Below are 20063 nucleotides of genomic sequence, written 5' to 3'. Positions count from 1 at the left end.
CACATATACATACATATATGTATGTGTGTGTGTGTGTGTGTGTGTGTGTGTGTGTGTGTGTGTGTGTGTGTGTGTGTGTGTTTGTGTGTGTGTCTCTGTGTGTGGTACTAGGCAAAATAAAGCTTGAGTCCAGTGTTGCTTGGGAATCTGTTTCTAATTCTGAATGTTGATGCACTGATGTGTATAATCCTTGATATCCTGATAAATATAAAACAAATATTCCAAGCTCTTAGTTTATTTTACTGTCATTTATATGGTTAAACTAGGTTTTTTTGTTTTGTTTTGTTTTTTTTTTGTTCTGGAAAAGGCAACTCTTTAAAATGCGTGTAGCTATAATATTAAAGGGGAGGCTTCTGTGATAATCATTTTATTTAAAGCAAAGAGACAAAGATACTTGCCTGAATAAGATGTGTTTGATGGATCACATCCTGTTCCTGCACTGTCAGGATTTATTGGGATTAACTCTGTATGCACTCATCAATAAAACACAGTCTCAGGTCATAAGTCATCTTGGTTTTCCTCACATGCAAAAAACACATGTTTTATAAAAATACCCAAGTGTACTACTAAAGAATTAGCAGGTACTTTTGTAAAATGTGTTTCTTACAACACTTTGAAGTCTACTATATAAAAACTATACAAACTAAAAAATAATTTTATTTGTTTATTTTTAATTCCCTAATTGAGAAAATAACTGTGGCTTTGACATTAAGATTATATGTGTTTTGTGCTTCAGTTATACTCCAGTTTAAATGTAACGAAGTTTGAAAGTAGTAGTTTAATTATCTGTCAGAGTGGACATAGCAGAGGTGAAGTTAACCTTTGTTCCATCTGTCACTCCACAGAAGTACAATGTTTCATCTTCTTCAGTAGCATTTAGAACAGTCAGAGAGATTCTGTCATCTTTACACTTCATTATGAATCTGGAGTTGTTGAATGGAAATGAAAGTAGGTCTGTTTTATCTTTATACACTTTTCCTATTTGCTGAAGCTCCTGTTACCATCTGAGCTTGAACCAAAATCAGTGTTTTCTTTAAATGTGCAGTAACGAGAGATATTCTTCCCAGGTTCAGTCTGGACTGTTCGTTTAAAAGGCTTTGTAGTATGAACTGGACCTATAAAATGAAACCGAACCAGATCAATAAGGAAACAATGTGGACAAAATTGAATCCAAAATAAATAATAAATATTGATTATTAATCAAATATCAGAAAGAACAGTAACAAATGTAATTATAAATGCTGGTAAGAATTTGGAACTGTACATGTCTTGTTGAGAAAAAAATACAAGTATCCAGACTGGTATCATCATTGCAGTGTAAACAACATAGAAATAACACACAGGCAAAGTAACACACGACTTAGGCAAGCAGCAAAACAAGGGGTGACGAATAATTAGGTATTGGTGAAAACAATCTAAACATGACTGAGCAAAATAACCGACAAACAGGAAGACAAAACACTGGGCTTAAATACCCAAGACTGATGAGACTAACCAGACACATTCCACTCCTGATGACAATAGATGTTCCACACCAATCATCCTAAAAGGTTCCTATCTTGCTTAGAAATGAGTCTGACCAAGACATGTCATAGCAGAACTGTTAGCTACAAATTGTGTCATGCAATTGGCACCAGATAACATAAATGTGACACACTACAAAGTACTGAACTAAACTGCATGGATGACTCACATTAAGAATAATCTCAGGTCCATTACAAAGGTGTTTACTATAGATGAGTTGTCTTACAGTCATACCAATTCTGTGAAAATTGTTTTACATGGGCTACATAAGTATGTCACAACATTTGTTTAATATTATTTGTTTTGATGAAAATATGCATAGTTGTTTTATTTGGTGGCTGATGAATCTTCTTTGTAACAAGGAGGATTAGTATGCACCTATCCAGGGACTTATATTCTATATCATTATCTAATGATTATTTCTGTACAAATTATATATTACTAAACTATTGGACAAGCACATGCCAATCCTCTGTTATTCAGCAAAACTAACAAGACAGACAGAGCTGAGGAATAGTGGGAAAGCAGACTCTAAGAGTTATGAAAGAGAATACACAAATGTGTAAAAATGTGTAATCTCTAAATAATGTAATGCTGAGGTACAAGCTTTTTGATACTATAAACATCAGGAGATGAGCCATGGTAAATAATAAAAATACAATCACCTTTTCAATCACATTTTGTATGTGTTAAATCCTTAGTTCAGATAAAATGCTGTAGTATCCAAAATGCTGTAGTAAAATTCATACAATTCAGATTTTTTTCTGTTCTGTTTATTTTAATGTTTCATATCTTGTTATTAGACTCCTTACGTTTTTTTATGCTTAGGAGATGTAATGGCAATTAAACAGGAAATGCAAGCATCTTTTAACTTTGCCTAGAATAGTCATTTCAAAATTGACTAAATTTGACCATCTATAGTCCAAACAAAGTCATTGCAGTTTTATTTAAAGTAGAAATTAAAATGGAAACAAAATTCCAACTATAGGGCATTTCCTTTTCATTCCCAACTTGCTGTATAAAGTTCACTAGTTAACAATATGAACAATAGAAAAACAAAAGCATGTTACAGTGTCAAAGTCAGTAGCTACTTTGCCAAAATCTGTTAGCATCTCTGGTGGCATCCTTCCTTTTTATTTACAGCTCTTCCTTCTTGTAGCTCACTTTCATCCTCATATTCATTTCCTCTGCCCTCCTTGGCATCCCTCGAGCTCTTACTTTATATTTTCCTCATTTGCACATTTGTTTAGGTTGGCTAGCCATTTGATATCCTTGGTCTTAAATACGGGAGAAAAGCAAACAAGGTACAAGTCAACATAATCAATAATTGTGATTGGGAGCGTGGCAGGTGTGGTGTGTGTGAGCAGCAGTGGGAGTGTCGCTTGAGCGGGTTCCCTGGCATGGCGTGACTTAACGCTTCATCCGTATTTACACTTAGTTTGATCAAGGAGTACATCTGTGGATTTCGCACACAACTGCGACTGCATATTGACCTAGATACCTATAACTAGTCTGCATGAGCTTAAATGTGCTTGATTACAGGTATTATTTGTAAAGCCTGCTTTTTATCATTTCAAATAGGTTTCATAGCTCAATGGTTAATGCACTGTTCTTGTAAACCAGGGGTCATGAGTTTGATCTTTGCTAAGGCCTTAATGCTGTACAGTTATATCTGTGTGAAATTCTGGCAAACTGTTAAAATATATATTCTAATGCATAAAATCCTTGTTGTGAAAGTAGCATTAAACCAGAATGAAGGAAAATATGTCAGTGCTTTTTTGCATGTTTTATTTCATTATTCAAGGGATATTCAAAGGCACAATTTAAATAACTTTTTTTTCCAATCCCAAACTAAGTGATTGTTAGGTGAAGTCAAACTGACCAACAGAATATAAAAGAAAATCAGCCAGGAGTAAAGCAGATAAAAGTATATACATTGCAGTACTGCCATAATGTTATACTTTGTTTAATTTGATATTGCTCCAAAAAGGCATACACAGAAAAATATCATGCTAAAATTAAGAAGATCAAATATGCTATAGTGGTTCATTTCTGAAAGCACAACATTTAAAATGAAACCGAAAAGAATACGAATATGAGATCTTACTTGTGAGAAAGTCTGCCCAAGATAGGAGCGTGGACCAAGAGCAAACGTTTAGTAGCTGAAATCGCATCGTCGGCTTCAAGGTTTTGCAATGTTTTTAATAATAACCTTGTGATAGGACAGCTTAGAAATATGGTTAAAACATTTTCTGAATCAGTAGGATCTGCCTTTTCAATGTCATGTCCATAGCCCGCAGTGTTCCCCGTTTCCCAGGCAACCTGTTCACTTACGGGTTTATGTCAGTCTCTATGGTTCCATGTCTCCTCCCCTTTGTCTCCAGCTGTTCCTAGTTTGTCCTTATTTGCATTCCTATGTAAACCCCGTCCTTGCGTCTCTTGTTTGTCGGTCATTGTCTTTCATGGTTGCAAGTTAGTCCTTGTTTGTCTTTGTCTTGCTTTGTTTGGTAAAAGTGTGTGTCTGCCTTTCTTTGTGTTTAGATCTCATTTGTACTCTCACTCTGTGTTTGCTGTCTACGCTGCCTTCCCTGTTAATCTCTTTTCTTGTCCGGTATTCTCCCTGCATGTTCTAGTTGTACTGATCATTATTGTTCTCCGTTAGTCTTTCTTTAGTGTTTATTTATTTAGTTGTATAAATCTCGCACACACCTTGTTAACCCGTTATTGCTGTCTGTCCTTCATTCTGTTCATTTATTGTTTGTTTGTTGGTTATTAAACTTATTTACTTATTCTATTCTATTTGTGATGCTCGTTATGGCTTCCCTCGTTAGTTCCGTTTCACATAACATCCAAGGTCCAGCATTTCGCACGTGTTTGCTCTCGCTCACCACCATCCCTCGTTACATAATGTTGTCGATAGAGGTTATATAATCATAAGTATATAATGTTACAAGTAAAAAGCTTTAAAGTGAATGTAAGAAAATATACAAAAACAAAGGAAATGCTCAGAGAAGTCAGAGGGTTAAACATAATGTCAAACATTAATTCAGAGGTTTATCTCCCACAAAGGTCAGAGTTCAGTGCTTTGCATTGAAGGTTCCTAGTGTGTGCAGAGACTTTGCAAAACTTGTTTCTCTGCTTTTGTTTCTGTTTCTCTATTTTTCTCTTTGAAATCTGTATTCTGCCATTAAAAGTTCATCACTCACGTTTTGCCGCAGCTTCACAATGTCACAGTACTTACAAAAATAAATGTTTAATGTGTTTAAATCAAATATTATTTGTTTCTCACCCTCCGAACTATCAGACTGCAGTTTCTTATGATGTGGTGTTAGAGTGTATCTGAGTGTTTACGTGTGTGCATGTGCTCATATTATTCAGTAATTTAGAAAATGACACATGTTGAATTAACATTTACAAATACAAAAGCCCTTAACCTAAAAGCTTGGCCATGTTAATTTCATAGTACAAACATAACAGTCAAAGGTTACACGTCCATATTCAATAGTGTTATTCTTCCTTTTTTAGGCTCTTAAGCTTTACACCCTAATTATTCAGTTTACTTTGAATCACATTTTGTCCATGCAAAATGTTTGGGTACTTATGGATTTACAAACTCTGTAAAGCACATAGTTTATAGCAGGATATTGATAATCGATAAAACAACTAAAGTAGGATGGAATAAAAGAACCAGAAATAAATAAAATTGATGTTCCACTATAAGAAATGAAATCATATAGTATTAAATAAAATGTAATAAAAATACATCAAATGTAATATTGGTGATTTATAATATAACATTATTAATTTTATTATTATTATATTTTAATACTCATATCTGATATTTAATACCAGACACTAAGCAACAAAAACAACAGGCACAATGCACACTTCTAGAATGAAGAGAATATATAAAGGTCAGAAAATCAAAAGTCTTAACTGAGTAAACACAACACAATGGGTAGAGATCAAAACAGTATGCAGATTCTTTATCATTCACCCAGTTTTGAGAACAGTGGTTCTCTAAGACAAATGTGGCACTTTACTGTTGAGGCAGGAATGAACCAGCAGAAACACAACATACCTTAAAAAAGCAGATGAACCGGGAATAAAGATTTAGAGATTAGAGAGTTACACAGCACCTCCTTTAAAACACTGAATGTGCCAGTAAAGAGATAATCTATCCAGACTTCATTTAGGATTATAGAAGGGAAGAGAGCTAATAATCTAGATGATAGTCAGTAGGAGCTGAACGTTTCACTTCAGAGTACATGCTGTCTTCAGGCTGTCCTCTCTTCACCTGCCCTCTTGTGGTTTTCCTCTCATTGAAATGAATGGCAGCATAATTCAGATCTTCAGTATCATGTCACTGTGTGAATGAACAATGTTTAGTGAACATTACTGTCATTCTGATCCTTATTTAGAATACGACTACTAGTCTCAAACACAGAGACAGTGAGTTGCCCTCTCCTCGTCCACTACATTTTTGCTTATGAAATTTGGTTTTAGGATTTGTAAACTAAATGTAGGTTTGACGGATTTATCAGAAGTAGCTAAAAGGACTAGTCAGTGGTTGTGGGTGAGGAGAGTACAGGCTAGACAGGGAAATGCATAATGCAAATGGAACCAGTGCCACTGAACATGTATTAAATGTATTAATGAGGCTGCACAAGGCCTTAGTCACTGTGGAGACCAGCATGGAACTGCTGTGTTGGGGGATGCTTGGTGGTGTAGTTCATAACATCCATATGAAACTGTCAGCACACATTAACAGTGTCAGTAGGGCTGGGTATGACTTTTAGTCGCTGGGGAGACCAGTGATGGATTTTATAGGTTAAATATATCCCTGAGTTCTACTGTTGTTTTTCTACGATTTGATTTCACCACATGTTTAAGTGATCACCGATCACGATCATTCAAGATTTTTTTTCTGACCACATTCCTTCCCCAAAGATGATGTTTCCCCACTGTCTTTCCACTTTTTATTAGTGCGTTGGACAGTTCTTAACCCGATTTTAATAGTTTCAGCAATCTCCTTAAATATTTTCTCTGCTTGATGCATGCCAATAATTTAACCCTTCTGATACAGCTTAACATCTTTTCCACGACCACAGGATGCGTCTTTCGACTTGGTTGTTTAACAAATGAGAAGCTACTCACTGCATCAATTAGGGTTAACTAACTTGTTACCAGATGAAACATAATCACTCATGCAGTAATTATCCAATGGGAGGCTCTTACCTATTTGCTTAGTGACCTTTTTTTTTTTTTGGCCAGCTAGTGTATATACTTTGTGCTTTCCTCAATAAAGTGGAACTCTCTTGATTCACTACCATGGTGTCAGTGTCTCTTGACTACCCTGAATCTGGCTACAGAGGACTGAGGGCAGAGGTTAACTTGGAGGAGATTGAACCTGAAGTACTGGTTACGTTGAACCAGTTTTTAACACTGTGTAACAGACTAAGTAATCCAGTGCCAAAAACACATACTGGCAAATAATAAGTTATTTATTATTATACTGAAATTTTTTTCAGGCAGCACTATGTGAGGCTGAATAAGGTGATAGAACTCAGTGGTTAGAGTTGAGCACCTCTGGTCAAATATAATCCAACCAGCACCCCTCCACCACCCTTTTTTGGGTGAGAGATCATTATCTGCACTTCTGTTTCCTATAGAGTAGCAAGAATAACCAACAGGAAATCAGGCCCCAATCACATTTAGAAGTGGTGCTCACATTCAATGATTAGTATACACATATTTATGATGTAGTTCAACATTGTTTTTATTTAATAGTTTCTTTTAATTTGCCCAGAGGTTGTGAATAGTGTACATCCCGTAAAGCACAATATAACATTTTAGTCTCAGTGCTGCCAGAAAAAGTTACACATGCCTTGATACCTCATATTTACACATGCCTTGATACCTCATATGAAAGAGTCAGTGGTGTAATTGGTGATTCAGTGATTCATGGCAGTGACAGTTTATTAAAGGCAGGGTCTTTAGAGGAAACAAAAACTCACAGTGATGTACACACTCCCTGCTTTGCTGTCTTCATAGAAAAAAAAAAAATTACCCCCAGGTAAAAGGAAAACAAATTTCATCGACGTATAATTTGCACTTAAAGATTTTTAGTTATATAAATATCCATTTGACTGATGTTGTTCTAAGTGTGTTTTTGGTTTTATAATTGTTCTGGGTTTCAAAAAAGCCTACCACTATACATCCTGTTGTCAGTATCACACATCCAGTTATCTTGCAGCCAACCAGATTAGCAAAGCACTTGTGTTGTACCACCAATGTACACTTGGTCATGCATGCCAATAGAGATGGGGATTATCCACATATACATGCAAGTGTAAACACAAGATGTTGTGTTTACATTTGTCTGTTTGTTGGTGAACTGAGCCATGCACAGACAGACAGTGTTTCTCTTTCACAGAGCAGATGGGAGAGTGTCGTGTGTCTGACCAGGTCCTGATTTTGTAGGATGAATTACAGATGTCTTCATCTCAGGACTTTGTGGTTTTGTGAATAATGAAGGTATTGTAGAGAATGGTACAGTTTAACAAGCATATAGTAACATACCTGGCCTTGTGGTCTCTCTCCCTCTTTGATGTCGTCTGATTGAGATGTTTTGCCTTGAAATTCATGAAAAAGGAAACAGATGTCAGATATTCTACCAAGTGATAATAAATCACTGACAGTTGTGTTGACCTGAATTAACTCACATTTGCAGCTCTTCCTTGTCCAGCTGCTGGAGCAAACAGTGAGATTCCAGACTACAGACACAGCCAGTGCCAGACCCATGCTAATGACCAGCACACCATGGTGGTAGTGAATGTCTACAGCATGGAACAGACATGCATAATGAAAGATAGTGTTGTACAAAAGTACAGGAGGTTTTAAAGAAAAAACTACAGACAAAATAATCATTCATAACGTATGTGACTGCACAGGGCAAGATACAGAACAGGATACTAGTGTCACTCTGAGATTTTACGGAAAACAAAACAACAGCGCAAATACAACACAAGCTGACACAAATATATATATGCATCTGTACTAAAAAGCAATTGATTGATAAAACTCTTGAAGTGTAGGCTTCTGTGATCACTTTTTAAAGCAAAGAGACAATAAAATCTACTTGCTTGACTGGTCTGTTTTTGAGGAATCCAACCTGCACTGTTCCTGCACTGTCAGGCTCTGTTAGGTTGGGTTTTTGTCCTGGTCAATAAAACACACAGTGTCAGCACATTGTAGTCAGTACAAATAGTACACTGATACAGCGTCTTGTGCAGCTGGTCTACATTTATGCAGTACATTTACACTGTACATTTACATTTACATTGTACACTCCCCCAGACACCCAACCGGCATGCAGTGGTAGTCATGAATGTGCACTGAATCCAAATAGGAAGTGCAAGCATGGGAGAGAAATGGGTTGGACATTTTGCAGCAGCAGCTGACAAATTGTTTTTACTCTCTTGACTTATCTTGACATTTTCATCAGTAGATCCACATAAGCATATATGGATACATATTACTCATGTTTTAGGTCTAGATGATGTTACATTTACACCAGATTACATTGGCTTCTACAGCTGTCTCATTGGAAATTTTCACACAATGTGGCTGAGTTGATAGTGCTGGTGAATTGTATTGAGACTGACAGCTATAATGTAAGATGGGTTCAAAAATGTTATTTTATGAGAAGTTTGTGTCTAAATGCTTACAGTAAAAATGGCTATAGGAGAACTTTGTACCACATGAGGGAATAGTAATTTGTACCTAGTGGCTGCAGCCACATACACTAATACCTACTACCTTTGTGTTGTACTTTCTCATATTCATAGCACTGAGCTAAGATCGAATTCCGGTTAGACTGATTTAGTGCAAATTTTCATCAGGGTTTTAATTTCTCTTTTTGTGTTGGCTACGTATACTGGTCTACACATTTTGGTACCAGGAGTGGGGTCTGCCAGTTAGGTTAGTTAAATCAAAATATCATATGTGTCATGATTAGTCCCTCCCAGCTTCTGTGTTGTCCTGTCTTCTCTGTCTTGTGTATTTTAGTTCCATGTAATGATTTTCCACAACTATCCCTCATTTAGTTCATGTATTTAAACCCTGCCTTGTTCCCTTGGTCTTGGCTGTTCATTGTTTACTTCATGGTGTTTAGGTGTTTAGTGAATGTTTTTGAAAGCCTGTCTCTGTGTACCTGTAAGTTTGTACTCCATGTATCCTAGCCTTCGTGTTTCTTAGCCATGGGTTTTCCCTAGTCTTTGACATAGATTGCTTCCCATTTCCTTTCGTGTGTTTTTGTTTTACTCATGTATCCACATACTGTCTGTGTTGGCTCTATGACACTGGACTGCTACAATGACTCTGGCTTTGGGTTTGCCCCTAATAAATCTTGCTCTTCTCCACACGTGTCCGCCTCCTTACCGCTCAATGTTACAGAATGAACAACCAATCAAAGATGCAGCAAGAGACTCTGGGAGGTGGTTGTTCCGCTGGAACGAAACTCTGGCTGTTTCTACGCAGTCCGAGTTTGTTACGTCTCAGCGCCACCAGACCAGAGACAGCAAATCCCCTGGTGCTGCGGGTACACAGGCATCTTGTCATTCCTGGAAAAAGCAGGGTCGCGTTTATTTTGATGATGATATCCCAGGTAAGCATCAAGAGTCTACCCGTCTTGACCAACACTGCAGGGGGGAGTGGCCTGCAGCACAAGACGTGAGTAGACAGAGTGAATGCACAGACAATTCATGGCTAGGCACTCGGTGTGCACTAAAGCGCAACTGTGAGCTCCCTATCGCTCGCATGAGCCTTGGGAGCTGCCGAGAGTGTTCTATGTCTAGGTATTCCTCCATGGTCACTAAATCCTGTTCCTGATCCTGGTCCTATTCCTGGTGTGAGAGGCGCCGCCCGTCCTGATCCAGTTCCTGTTCCCGGCATGAGAGACACCACCCGTTCTGTTACCAGGTCTGTTTCTGTAGCCAGCCCCCGGACTTGCCGCCACTGAACGCCGCAGCCACACCCCAGGACCCGCCAGTTCCTGATCCTGGAGTGGAAGCAGCCACTCCACGAGCCCCCATGCCTCATGCCAGGCCTGTGCCCATGCCTCGTGCTAGACTTGTCCCAGTGGTTGCTCCTGGAAGCTCTCCTGTGCCCCAAAAGGCTGCCCCTGCCACTTCTACAGTCTCTTCTGTGTCCTCAGACCTGCCTCCTGGCTTGAAGGCTTCATGTTCCCTGCCTGTCCCACCTAGGCCTGTGTCTCGGTTGCTGCCTGCTCCTACTACCCCGTTGTTTTTGCCTTCTCTATTGCTTGGTTTTGTTTTTGCTCCTATTGTGTTGTCTGTCCCTGTGCCCTTTCCTGTGTCTCCTTTTGTTTCTGTCCCTGTGCCCATGAGTGCGTCCGTTCTGGTGCCCCCATCTTTTTGTTCCTGTCCCTCTGTCCCTGGCCTGGTCCGTTTTACGTTTGTGCAATCCTCATCCTCTTCCTGGCACTTTTGTCATCCGCAGCCTGTTTCTATTGTGTATTGTGTTCCTGCTCCTGCTTCCACATCTTTTCCAGTCACTCCTGTTCCTTCAGTTCCTGTGTCTATCCACGCCTCTGCTCCTGGTACTTGGCCTGTTCGGTCTTCTCCTTTTGCCCCGGTTTCTGTTTCTGTTCCTGTGTCTGCTTCTGTTCCAGTGCATGTTCCTCATTGTGCCCCTTGTTTGGCTCCTGTTTCTGCTCCTGTGTCTTGTCTAGTCCTGTCCCTGCTCCATGTCTTGCCCGTTCTGTTCCTGTTGGTCCTGTTGGTGTCTTGTCCTAGTCCTGTTATTTTTTGGGGGGGGTTTTGGTGGTTCCTGTTTGTGCGCGCCCCGGTGTTGCATGCTTTGGAGTGGGGTACTGTCACAATTAGTCCCTCCCAGCTACCTTGTTCTGTGTTTTCCCTGTCTTATGTATTTTAGTTCCATGCCATAGTTTCATTTTCTCCACCCCTCATTTGATTTTCCACACCTGTCCATCGTTTAGTTCATCTATTTAAACCCTGCCTTGTGGCCTTGGTCTTAGTTGTTCATTGTGTTTTTCTTTTACTCATGCATCCATATGCTCTCCGTGTTGGCTCTATGACCCTGGACTGCTACAATGACTCTGATTTTGGATTTGCCCCTAATAAATCTTGCTCTTCTCTGCACATGCGTCCACCTCCTTACAGCTCAATGTTACGATATGAAAATACAGAAGTGGTGAAGATCAATATTTCATATTTCATGAAGGACAAACAGAGTCCACAGACATCAGAGCAGACAGTTTGTGTTCTAATTACAAGTCAGAGATCTTGTGCACCTTTAGTTTCTTCATACTGGGTGCCATCTGTATATCTGAATCTTCTAATAATCTCTCCATCAACCAAGAAAATGCCTCCAGAATAACCAGGATACCCTTCTAACTTGTTATTGAATGACTGTGGGATTGCTTAAGGGCTTAAAGAAATGTAACTTTAGACTGAAAACCTTACGCAATGTCTCAAGGATCAGGTGATGAGAGTGATGCTCTAGATGGTGCAGGTGGTCGGGTTAAAGGTTCAGTGTGTGATTTGCAAATACATACAGGAGCTGAGTAGAAAATCATAATATGACAGTGATTGTCAATTTAAGTCAGAGCTGAAATTTGTATTTGTATAGAGAGAGCCATATTCAAAAATTTAGTGGTGACCTTATTATGGATGGGAGGTCAGTATGTGAGTTCATTAAGTTCATCTTCAACAGAAGATGGCACCGGTGAGGTCGGCTGCCGTCACGACTGCTCCGTCCACACCTGGCACTTTTTTCGCTCTTTTCGCCATCTTCTTCGCTCTTTTCGCTCTTCCCGCTACCCCTGATTTCTCCGCAGCCCTTCTTACACCACAACACGTCTCTCATACAGCAGAGATGCACTTATTTCTCTTAATCTACATAGCACTCACCTCAAGCCGTCTCTAACCCTGGACCCAAGATGGCCAACGAAGATCCTGAGGGAGAACAAAGGACGCGACGTGAGGAAAAGGCCTCGAGGGAAGCGAGCCGGCATCAGGAACAGGCTGAGGGCTTGGGCACACCAAGCTCCCTTACCTAGCATCCTGCTAGCCAATGTCCAGTCTTTGGACAACAAGCTCGACGACCTCCGGGCCAGAATAAAGTTCCAGAGGGACATTCGGGACTGCAACCTCCTCTGCTCCACCGAGTCGTGGCTGAACCCAGTGGTACCAAACCATGCCATCCAGCCAGCCGAGTTCTTCTCGGTTCACCGTATGGACAGGACAGCATATTCGGGGAAGTCGAGAGGTGGTGGAGTGTGTGTGATGGTAAACAACAGCTGGTGCAACAATGCCAATGTTGTTACTCTCGTCCGCTCCTGCTCACCCAACCTGGAGCTGCTCGCCCTCAAGTTTCACCCTTTCTACCTTCCTTGGGAGTTCACTTTGGTCATCATCAACACCGTGTACATCCCACCTCAGGCCAACATGGACACTGCACTGTGGGAACTTCATGAGGCTCTCACACAGTTTCAGGCACAACACCAGGATGCTGCACTTATTCGTGGTTGGGGATTTCAACAACGCTAACCTCATGCATGTAGTACCCAACCTTTACCAGCACATAACCTTCCCCATTAGGGGAAATAGGACACTCGACAACTGCTATACCCCATACAAGGACAGCTACAAGGCACTAGCTCATCCACCATTTGGTAAGTCGGACCACGCCACCATCTTCCTCCTAACAAAATATAAACAAAGGCTGAAATGGGAAGCTCCGGTTCAGAGAGAGGTCACGCGCTGGACCGACCAATTGGTGGATGCTCTGCAGGACGCTCTGGATGACGCAGACTGGGACATATTCCGGTGCAGTGAGTTTACGGAGGCAGTAGTGGGGTTTATTGGGAAACTGGTGGACGACACGATTCCAAGAGCCACCATCAAGAAGTTTCCGAACCAGAAGCCCTGGTTGGCCTTTTATCTGCGAGGCTTTGAACTCAAGTCTGTGGCATACAGAGTGCGCAGGGCGGTGAGGGAGGTGAAGCGGCGCTATGGGAGGAAACTAGAGACAAATTTCCAGCAGAGTGGCTCTAGATCCCTGTGGCAGGGACTACAGATGATCACAGACTAGAGGAGCCCACCCTCCGGACTGATGAGTGCGGATGAGTCTCTGGCAAACGAGCTGAACACATTCTTTGCTCGCTTCGAGGCTACATCTAGCAGCCTCAAAGCCTGCATAGACCAGCTAGCCCCGGTATTCACCAACATCTTCAATCTCTCCCTGATGCTCAGTATTGCCCCATCCAGCTTCAAGCGTTCCACCATCATCCCCGTCCCGAAGAAACCTCGACCCTCCGGCCTCAATGACTACCGCCCTGTTGCCCTCACATCAGTCATGATGAAGTGCTTTGAGAAGCTAGTCAGAGAGTTCATCACATCTTCACTGCCAGTCTCCATGGACCCACTGCAGTTTGCATACCGCCATAACTGCTCCACTGACGATGCAACTGCACATCTGCTCCACACCACACTGACAGACCTGGACAAAGGGAGGGGTAATTATGTTAAAATGCTGTTTGTAGACTACAGTTCAGCATTTAACACTATCGTCCCCTCCCTACTCACTACTAAGTTGGAAGATCTAGGACTGCATACATCCCTGTGCGACTGGATCTCCAACTTCCTAACAGACAGACCACAATCAGTACGGGTGGGCAACTGTGTCTCATCTACCCTCACCCTCAGCACTGGCGCTCCTCAGGGTTGTGTCCTAAGCCCCCTGCTCTACTCACTGTACACCTATGACTGCACAGCCACTTCCAGTTCCACCATCATTGTCAAGTTTACTGACGATACTGTCTTCATGGGCCTGATCTCGGACAATGAAGATAGGGCCTACCTGGAGGAGATTAAACACCTGGAAAACTGGTGCCAGGAAAATAATCTCCTCCTAAACATCAGCAAGACAAAGGAGTTGATCGTAGATTGCAGCAAGAAGCAGGAGCGGCACTACCAACCTGTGAGGATCAGTGGAACCACAGTGGAGAGAGTAGATAGTTTCAGGTACCTTGGTGTTCACATCTCGCAGGACCTATCCTGGTTCCACCACACCAACTCCCTGGCAAAGAAGGCTCGTCAGTGTCTTTACCACCTCAGATGCCTAAGTGACTTCAGACTGCCCTCCAAGGTACTGCGGAACTTCTACACCTGCACTATTGAGAGTATCCTCACGGGGAACATCACAGTCTGGTTTGGGAACAGCACCAAGCAGGACAGACAAGCACTCCAAAGGGTGGTACGTTCAGCAGAACACATCACTCATACGGAACTTCCTGACCTGCAGAGCATCTATTACAAGTGGTGCCAGACCAAGGCCAGGAGGATTGTGAAGGACTCCACCCATCTCAACAATAGGCTCTTCTCTCTGTTGAGGTCACTTCCCACAGGCCATTCGGGCCCTGAATCAGGGAAACTGATAAACTGTGGGGACCACCACGATGTAACTGTAAATATGTCAACTGTAAGCTGGAACTGTACATTGTGTACATTGTGTACATACATTTACACATATCCATATATACATTGTACATTGTGTATATAAACATATTATACATATATTGTACATACATTTTTAATATATTTTGTATATATATATATATATATATATATATATATATATATAGATAGATATAGATATATATATATATATATATATATATATATATATATATATATATATATATATAGATATTCATTTCCCTATACACCCCTGTTTTTTTTCCCCTCAATTTGGACAGAACACTCTCAAACCATTTCACTGCGAGTTATACTGTGTATGACTATGTATGTGACAAATAAACCAAACTTGAACTTGAGGTGGAATGCATTCTGGCGCTTAGAGACCATGGATGATCACGATTATTTATTCATCTCGTTGTTAAGGGGTCCAGCCTTAGAATAGTTGAGGCTACACATGAGTCTGAACAGCCAAATGGTCACTTATTTAAGGTTTAGAGGTAAGTGTAGTGTCTCACAAGTGTTGTATATGTTCTATGGTCATAAACAAGATGAAGATGAAGACATCCATGACTATACTCCTTGTTAAAAATACTGAATTCTGTCACCAAGCAGACACCAGATGTAGTGTGAAATGCTTTATGAAAATGAAAAGCATGTGGACACACACACACACACACAGACACAGAAGTGCACATAGATGTTCCATAAAAATAGAACATTTTGGATGTGCATTGCTTGTTGACAGAACCTAAGATGATGTCGACTGAAGTATTCTGCCCTTTACCGTATCTGTGCTGTGAGTCTTATTGCCAGCATATTTGTATTTTTTGGTTTGCCATTAACCAGCCTTGTGCATTTGTGTTTATCTTTATTACTATGGAGAATAAAAATGATCCTAAACTATGACACTGTATTCTGTTGGCCAGGACATGCAGAGTTAAACCAAACAGAGCCTGACAGTGCAGGAATAGACCTTATTTTATAAGGTCATCCTACCGTACTCAGATCACTTTGTCTCAAATACAGTGCCAACCTCTGTACTTTAATTTACTCTTTAGCTGCTATCTGAGAGAACATTGTAAGAACACAGTTTTAGACTTTGTGGTCACTGTGAATGTAGACATAGGAAAAAACCCACAAGTTTAGACTGATAGTGTCTGATAATAAACTTCCTGTGTGCAAATGCAGTGTGGAGATTTTGGGCTCTCCTGTGATCATACCCTTCCCTGCTGTCATGGTTACTGCATACTCAGTGTTGTCAGGTCCATAATAATTTTATGTATTACACCACCAAGCATTCCCCAACACAGCAGATCCATACTGGTCTCTCTGGGAACTAAGGCCATATCCAGCCTCACTGGCACTGTTATTGCATGCTCATTTGGATCTACAATGTTAACAAGGACATGACACAACATCCCACTCATCTGTGCAGTCCTCCATGTACCTGAAACATTGAACACCTCAGCCATTCCACCTTTATTTATTTCCCCAACTAACCCGCACTCTCCTCATCCACAACCACTGATTAGTCCTTTCAGCTACTTCTGATAATTCATTCACAGCTGTCGCTAGTTTACAGATTCTAAAACAAAATTCCACAAAGATATTGTGGAGTTACAGATGGGATCAACAAAATAGATCTAACAAAGACTTCCACAGTTCATAATCCCAGAATATTACTCTTGTTTTGTTTTTATACTCTAAAATTAAATATGAGACAACACAATACACAATAAAACTTTTTTTAGCTACTCCAGCTGTTGTCATACACTTTTGAATAGTGTTCCATAAAATAGTGAACCCCACTGTGTTACAGCATTAGCCAATCACATACCATCTGGCATGGTTTGGTTTTTGAGTGACTCTGCTACTTGCTATTAAAAAAAAAGTCCACTCTAACACTACCATTAACAATCTGAGCTGTAGAAAGAAAGAAAACTGAATAATAATAAACCTTTTGAGCAATTTTTCAAACAAGACTGAAAGCAAGATTTTCATATTCTTTTTTACTCTGCCTTTTGTGGTATAGTGTTGTAGGTAACATTAACTTTTTTGTTGGTGACTGGGGTTCAAACCTCATTGAGTCAAGTGCTCTATGCTGTATCAATATGAGTCCATGGGCAAGACTCCTAACACTACAGATGCCTGTTTATAACATGTTTGAAATTCAAAGTCACATAAGTATATAATATAAAGTACATGGATGTTTGGCGTAAACATGTTTTATAAGAGATCAGGTTCTGATAGTGGCCTAACAAGGCTGTGAGACAACAGGACCATGTGAATTTTGCCAGCTAATGAGATTTTTGGTCAGGAGACCTGAAAATTGATGAAGTTTAGTTAGTTTGTTAGTTGCTTCTTTCAAACCTTCTCCTCGTGTTATGGTACAATGATGGTACCAGTCTGGATACTTATATTTTTGAGCTGCAAGACATGTACAGTTCCAAATCTTTACTAGTGCTCATAATTACATGTGTTACTGTACTTTGTTGTTGGATTAATATTCAATATTTATTGGATTACATATTTTTCCCAAATTTTTCCTTATTGGTCTGACTCTGTTTCATTTTATAGGTCCTGTTCAAACTACAAACCTTGCTAATCAAGCAGTCCTGATGCAACCTGGAGAAAATATCACTCTTAACTGCACATTTACAGCAAAACTTGATAACACACCTTGCATGTTGTACAAGCAAAGACTGAATCAGGAGCCTCAGCAAGTAGGATATGTGCAAAAAATGTGCAGACACTGTATTTTATTGACCAGGACAATGAAAGTTAAACAAACAAAGATTGATAATAGATGAAGAGGATTGGATCCCCCAAAAACAGCCCAAGCAAGTTTCTCTGTGTCTCTTTGCTTTAAATAAAAAATTATTGTAGGATCCTCCCCTTCAAGGTTCTATATGATGGGCACACATATTTTATGAAGGAATTGCCGTATCCAGAAAAAATCTAGTTTAACCATGTAAAGGACACTAAAATAAACTAAGATTGTAAAGTGTTGGTTATAAACTTTGTTATATTTGTGTAATATTTAGCAGAATATTAAGAGTTATACACAGTGTATCAAAGTTCAGCATTAGAGTCAGATCCCCAAGCAACAGTTAACTTGAGCCTTGTACATGTGCTGTTCTGAGAGTCTCACACTCACACCCTGATCGCATCTCCCCTCCCCAGTCACACAATCTATGGTAGATTATTTTGTCTTTAGTTTTTCCTTTAAAACTTCATCTACTTTTGTACAACACTATCTTTATTATGCATGTCTGTTCCATGCTGTAGATATTCACTACCACCATGGTGTGCTGGTCATTAGCATGGGTCTGGCACTGGCTGTGTATGTAATCTGGAATCTCACTATGTGCTCCAGCAGCTGGACAAGGAAGAGCTGCAAATGTGAGTTAATTCAGGTCAACAAAACTGTCAGTGATTTATTATCACTTGGTTGAATATCTCACATCTGTTTCCTTTTTCATGAATTTCAAGGCAAAACATCTCAATCAGACGACATCAAAGAGGGAGAGAGACCACAAGGCCAGGTATGTTACTATATGCTTGTTAAACTGTACCTGGATCAGTTTTAATTGAACCAGATTCACCCAGTTGAGTTGCATTTTTTTTTTCTTTGTTACCTACAGGGCTGCAACACAACTTCCCTTGTCTGTGTGAAAAGGATCCCAGTACTAAAGAGTTCTGTTATGTTGCATTACAGGTCTCTGAGGACAAGATGCAGAAAACAGGACATCAAGAAAATGAGTACACCCATGTGAGATTCTGGCCTGTTTGAGTATAAGATACTTTAGTGTTCAGTTCAGCACATAAAAGAAAATAGATTATATTGTGTGGAAGTATAGTCCAGAGTGTGTGTATAGTAGTACTACTTTCTCATACACTTTTATTTAGCTTTTCAATATGGAGTGTTTATTCTGAGTTTCTTTTCCCCCTGTGCTGTAGGACTGTAGCACTAGTTTACTGTACACCCCACATGCTGACATGGTTATAAATGTAAATATTTGTTAATAAAGACGTTTAATTCACTTTCCGTTTAATTCCAGCTTCTTTTGATGCTATACTGGCCTGTCTTTTTTCAAACAATGTAAAACCTAAAATCTAAAATTCCAAGATAAAATAGAAGGAGTCAAAAATGAAAATATATTAAAAGAAAAATCTGCCATAAAAAAAGTAACAAAGTAAAGACACACTGTTAATTCAATTAATCAGTTCAGACACTGTAAGGAGTGAGACTCAAGACCATGAGAAGAATATACAGATAATACATTAATAAAAAAGGAAGATCAAAAGGGCTAGAGCATGTTCATAAACTGCACAAGGCAGAGAGCAAAAAACATCAAAAGTGCAAAAGGAGCTTGGCAGGAATCTGAGACAAAAATATAGTGAAGGAACAGTATGCTGAAAAGATTACAGAGCAATGAAATGGCTTAGTAATGCAAGCGTCTGAGTAGGAAATACTTTTCACATATGTAGCATAACTGGTGCTTTAACTAGGGAGACTGATAGCTGGTGATGGGAAACAGGTGAAAATGATGTATCTGTGCACTAGTATTCTGTGGAGGCAAACCATGGTGGCCAGAAGGGTTAACAATGACACACACACAAACACACACACACACACACACACACACACAAAGTACTATACATCACAAGACCAGCAAATGCAGTTCAATGATAAATCAGCCTTTCTCTACAAGACTTTCATTATTCACAAACCCACAAAGTCCTGAGATGAAGACATTTGTAATTCATCCTACAAAATCAGGTCCTGGCCAAACACACCACACTCTCCCATCTGCTCTGTGAAAGAGAAACAGTCTGTCTGTGCATGGCTCAGTTCACCAACAAACAAGCAAATCTACACACAACATCTTGTGTTTACACATGCATTGATATGTGGATAATCCCCATCTCTATTGGCATGCAAGCCCAAGTGTACTTTGGTGGTACAACACAAGTTGTCTAATTGATTGGTTGCAAGCCAAATGGATGTGT

The 20063-nt window shown here is 39.9% G+C and overlaps 1 protein-coding gene across 3 annotated transcripts; it reads left to right on the top strand.

Annotated features, from left to right (window-relative positions):
• Positions 1–19079, top strand: LOC118242309 (uncharacterized). 3 transcript variants are annotated; one of them, XM_081699047.1, is made up of 4 exons: positions 1–952; positions 18339–18452; positions 18543–18595; positions 18695–19079. In XM_081699047.1, exons 1-4 carry the CDS (start codon positions 937–939, stop codon positions 18824–18826), a joined length of 315 nt encoding a protein of 104 aa, XP_081555173.1. In that variant the 5' UTR covers positions 1–936; the 3' UTR covers positions 18827–19079. The 3 variants fall into 3 exon arrangements, with proteins under 3 accessions (XP_081555173.1, XP_081555172.1, XP_081555174.1); XM_081699046.1 differs by having other exon boundaries at positions 832–948; XM_081699048.1 differs by having other exon boundaries at positions 833–948; positions 18769–19079.
• The last annotated feature ends 984 nt before the right edge of the window (positions 19080–20063 follow it).

This window comes from Electrophorus electricus, chromosome 16 (genome assembly GCF_041902795.1).
Source record: "Electrophorus electricus isolate QZ-2024a chromosome 16, ASM4190279v1, whole genome shotgun sequence".
NCBI classification, from domain to species: Eukaryota; Metazoa; Chordata; class Actinopteri; order Gymnotiformes; family Gymnotidae; genus Electrophorus; species Electrophorus electricus.
The sequence above is the reverse complement of the archived record's forward strand: the minus strand, read 5'-3'. Positions and strand labels throughout refer to the sequence as shown.